Source organism: Arachis ipaensis, chromosome B04, assembly GCF_000816755.2.
Source record: "Arachis ipaensis cultivar K30076 chromosome B04, Araip1.1, whole genome shotgun sequence".
Lineage (NCBI taxonomy): Eukaryota > Viridiplantae > Streptophyta > Magnoliopsida > Fabales > Fabaceae > Arachis > Arachis ipaensis.
This window is the reverse complement of record NC_029788.2, coordinates 14,800,392-14,805,504: the sequence shown is the minus strand read 5'-3', so window position 1 is coordinate 14,805,504 and position 5,113 is coordinate 14,800,392. Positions and strand designations below refer to the sequence as shown.

The 5,113-nt window shown below is 30.3% G+C and overlaps 1 protein-coding gene across 1 annotated transcript in view; it reads right to left on the bottom strand.

Moving 5' to 3' along the window:
- LOC107638994 (glucan endo-1,3-beta-glucosidase, basic isoform) overlaps positions 1-4,920 on the bottom strand; it is a gene marked incomplete in the record, with an annotated part of 30,478 nt that extends 25,558 nt beyond the window's left edge. Inside the window, 2 exon segments of the mRNA XM_016342397.2 lie at positions 4,333-4,682; positions 4,784-4,920. Coding sequence (XP_016197883.1) covers positions 4,333-4,682; positions 4,784-4,856 — 423 coding nt within the window.

Sequence of the window (5,113 nt, the reverse complement as noted above, 5' to 3'; positions counted from 1 at the left end):
ATTAGTGATTGGTTTAGAAACTATACTTGCAACGAGAATTCATTTGTGAAATTCTAAACCGTCAAAAATCCAATCGTCAGCCTCCGATTCTTCGCCACTATGCTCCGTGCCTGGCGTAGTGTAATAACTAGATTTTTTTAACTTACTATGTCATTAGATCACTCAACAAGTTGATTCTTGATATTTTATGTTTGTTGGTTTGTCATTGAAATCAACTATGAAGAACCATTTATTTTTTAATTAATAATAATGTTTAAAATTTAACATTTTTAGATTAATCTAATTTTTGTTTATTTTAAAGGGGTGAACAAAATTCATTTAATAAACATTCTAAACACTAGAATTTAATTCAATTTTATAATTTTACTAATTCATTCCAAACACTAAAATTCAATTCAATTCTATACTATTAAAATTTTTAAATAGACCATAAGACACTTTTTGCCATCAGAAGTCATACAGGCACTGTAACAACTAGCTAGCTAATGTAGCTAATTTTTTTTGTCATTTAGTCTCTTTTCCAAAGATGAAGAATCATGAATAGCAGCGAATCCAAGCCGAGTAACATTTGAGAATTTTTTTTCTTTCCCCAATAATTGAAGGACTTGATCACAACTGAATTTTCTGAGGCTAAATTAAAAAAAAAAATACCAAAATTTTACACCTTATAAAAAATGATAATATGTAAAATAATTATCGGATCACAAATAGGGATTGCAGAAGTGAAAATTAAAAAAAAAAGAGTGAAACACGCAAAACAGTTAAAAATAATATTTTCAGTAAAACAGGATATTCATGCATATGCATGCTTCATGTGTACGTGCGAGTTTTCTTTTGTGCGTGTGCATGGTACGTGTACGAAAAACATTCAGCTCTGGAAACGCAAGTCGTCCGTACGCATGGATCATACGCATTGTCATGCATACGTATGACCTTAGTTTTCTGCAACTTCTGCAAAATTCAGTTCTAAACTAGATTTTCAAATGTTCATAACTTTTTTTTGTTAAAAATCGTTTTCCGTCCGTTATTTGAACGTCATAAAATATACAAATTCAATTTTTATTTAAAATAAGTTCCACAGAATTTAGAGGTTCGAAGGCCAAGTTATGGCAAGTCAAATTTTTTCAAAAATCTATTTTTATCTAAAAATTTCTGCATAACAATTTTCACCAATTCTAGTTCCAATTCAGTTCAAAACCATTCCAATACCACTTCTAAACTCTCTCAACATACATTTATCAATTCTCTACCCTTTCGAATCATTCAACACCCGTTTAGCCAATTTCTCAAGACAATCTTAACATACACACTCATACAAACAAAATCCATAACTAATCATCATCACATATCTCATTCTCATTCAACATTTCATACCATTTACCTCAACTTACCACATAAGAAATTTCTCACCCTATCACATCTTTCGACCTAATTTACACAAATTACGATATTCATACACCAAATTCTCAATTAAAACTTCAATATACGTACTCATTTTCATGCAACATAGCACCAACATTCATCACAATATCCAATTACAACAATATCACATAGCACCTTTCAATTCATCAAAAAATTCATTATTTTCACTCTCAATTTCATACCAAAAATACATCAACTAACTCAATACTCATCTAACCATTATTCAAGTATATCAACAATTAATTCCATTCAACTTATCTTAGGGGGTAAGTAACCTAGGTTTTCACATAACCTTACATAATGCCTACTCATACCTTAGTGTCGCAATTCCAATCTTCCAAGCTTTTCTTTCCAAAATTTCACTAAGCCGAACTTTCAATTACTCAATCTAACACCATATTATACAATTTAGCACAATATTAAAAACTAGAATTTTCATAAATTGATGAACCAAGAAGAGAAAATGGTTTCTTACCTTTATCCACTGAAAATAGTGATAGATACCACCAAGAATATAAGTTAGAGAATTTCTATAACATCAAAATTACCAAAAATCCTCAATACCCAAACCAAAAATCCAATTTTAGCTTTGAATGAGAAACTGAGGCTGGAATTTCGAGTTACATACTCACCAAAATATTTAAATAGAATTGAAGAGGAGAAGACAAGATTCGTGTGACCGCGAACGGATCGTCAATGGAGCTTTGTAGCAAAAGTTATGATGGATTGAAGGTGAAGGTGGTTAGGATTTTCTCTCCTCTCTTTTTTCTTCTCTCAATTTCGAATTTCTCTCATAAAATAGGGAGAATAATAATAACTGAAATCTCATTAAATGTGGATATATATATATATATATACCGTTGGCCTAATTTTGGACTAAAATCTTTAAGATAAGTATTTTAATTCGCACCCTAAATACTTTTATTTCTCCAAATTATAAATATTAAATCTCTAATCTTTTTTTGCTCTCATTTAATTTATTTATTAGTTGTCAATTAATTATTTAGTATTTTACTAGTTTTACACTATGAAAAAAGCGAACTCCAATTAATCTCAAAGAAAATAGCACTGTCCTAATAAACAAGACAACTTATTAAATTCATAAGGTAGGTGAAACTACATCAAAAACTAATTTGAAAGAAATAAATAAAACTCAACCTTGCAATTAGTTAAAACCTAATTCTAATTTCACCAAATTAACAACCATAACAAAAATAAACGATATAAATTCAATGCAATTAAAAGAAATCCATTCACTAAACTTAAATAAAATTTTTCATCAACTTAAACACTCTTAATACTCAAATAAAATCTTCAAACAGTTCAAGCACTCTTAATTTCTTCCTATCCTAATCTACCCTAACATTATTTAATTTTTAATTATACTAAATTAACACATAACAAGTCCTAATCACATACTTTATTAAACAAATATAATTAATAATTTAATAAAACACTTAACGAAATTTTAAAATCACAAAAAAATAATAAATTATAAAAAAATTACCTCTAATGGTGGTAGCAAGCTGATGGAAGTATGGTGACAGAAGGCGGTAGTGATAACAACAAGGTAAGGACTTCCGACGGAAATAGACACCATCAATAGGGGCAGCTCCAGGTGGTGGTGACGAATGTAGCTTCACTGAAGCAGTGACATAAAGATGAGAGACAAAAAGACGAGAGAGAAAAAGAGATTAGAGAGAGTTCGCAAAAATGAGGAGAAAGAGTTTTGTGTTTGAATTTTACCAGCGAAAATTTGCGGTAAAATGTTTGTCATTGCCTAAATTTCGACGATAACATTGACGCTAATAAAATAAAATTTTATGCTACTATTTACTGTCAGATTTAGTAACAAAATTTTTACTTTGATAGTAATTTTTTTGAGGGACGAACTTTTTTTCGTAACCGTGAAAAAATTCAACGCTAAATCTGTCGATTAATTTAACGATATTCAGCGTTTCTCTTATATGATGTAGTAGTGTCCAAATAACAAATCCTAATCACATACTTTATTAAACAAATATAATTAATAATTTAATAAAACACTTAACGAAATTCTAAACTCACAAAAAAATAATAAATTATAAAAAAATTACCTCTAATGGTGGTAGCAAGCTGATGGAAGTATGGTGACAGAAGGCGGTAGTGATAACAACAAGGTAAGGACTTCCGACGGAAATAGACACCATCAATAGGGGCAGCTCCAGGTGGTGGTGACGAATGTAGCTTCACTGAAGCAGTGACATAAAGATGAGAGACAAAAAGACGAGAGAGAAAAAGAGATTAGAGAGAGTTCGCAAAAATGAGGAGAAAGAGTTTTGTGTTTGAATTTTACCAGCGAAAATTTGCGGTAAAATGTTTGTCATTGCCTAAATTTCGACGATAACATTGACGCTAATAAAATAAAATTTTATGCTACTATTTACTGTCAGATTTAGTAACAAAATTTTTACTTTGATAGTAATTTTTTTGAGGGACGAACTTTTTTTCGTAACCGTGAAAAAATTCAACGCTAAATCTGTCGATTAATTTAACGATATTCAGCGTTTCTCTTATATGATGTAGTAGTGTCCATTAGATCGAACGGTAATGATATTTTGGCTCTTTATTTAAATACAATTCTACTACCTTTGCTAACAAGAAAAATGTTTACATGTGTTATTTTAAATGACTAGATAAAAAGATTTTATATTATTTTAGCATTTATTATAAATATTAAAACATTACTTTTAAACACTTTTTACAATTACTGATATAATTATCAACCATCAATAATGACTAAAATGAAGAGAATTATAAGAAAGAGACAATGATAATGGAACTAAAGAAAGATGACAAATGAAGAAAAATGTACAATAAATTGAGAAGATATTGTTGGAAAAGATAAGGAAAAAAAAAAACAAAACTCACCTGAATTGCTGGGAGAACATACTGAGCCATCCATGAAGTGGAGTCTCCAACAGGTCTCACTTCATTACCAACTGCAATGTACTTGATTTTGACACTAGGCCAAAAGCTTAGCACATTTCTTTGCACCCATTGGCGTGCGCTCTCAGAGTTTGTGGCAAGGCCTTGAAGATCAGAGTTTGGAACTCCAAGAATGAGTTCAATGCCGGAGTTTCTAAGTGCTTGTAGAGCAGCTTGATTGGGATCATAGAGTCTCATTCGTTTGATGTTGTTTGATCTGTAAACATCTATCACTTCGTTTGCTGCTGGTAGATTGTTCCCCAGCATACCATAGCAAACACCAATTTGAGCATCTGTTATAGACGACACAATTTTAATGACATACGTAGATACACATACAAGATTAACATTTAACAAATTAAAGAGATTAGTTGCGCTTTATAGAATTACGAACCTGCCAAGCGAAGGTTAGCTGTGTATAGAAGAAGCAATAGAGCAGTAACCCATGAGAACGAAGACATTATCATTAGTATGATGAAAATCTAAAACAACAATTATCAAAGGATTTGCTCTATTTTGGCCTCTGAATTGATCCCCTTATATATACACACAAAGATGCACACACACCTCATGACTCATCACGGAACATGCATAAACTTACAAGAACTTTATTTGAATATTTAATATAAACTATGTCTAATTAAAAAATATTAGAGAAATAAAAAATAATCACCCTAAACAGTTTAAATTTATCTTATTATTTATTATTTATTTATTGTACAGT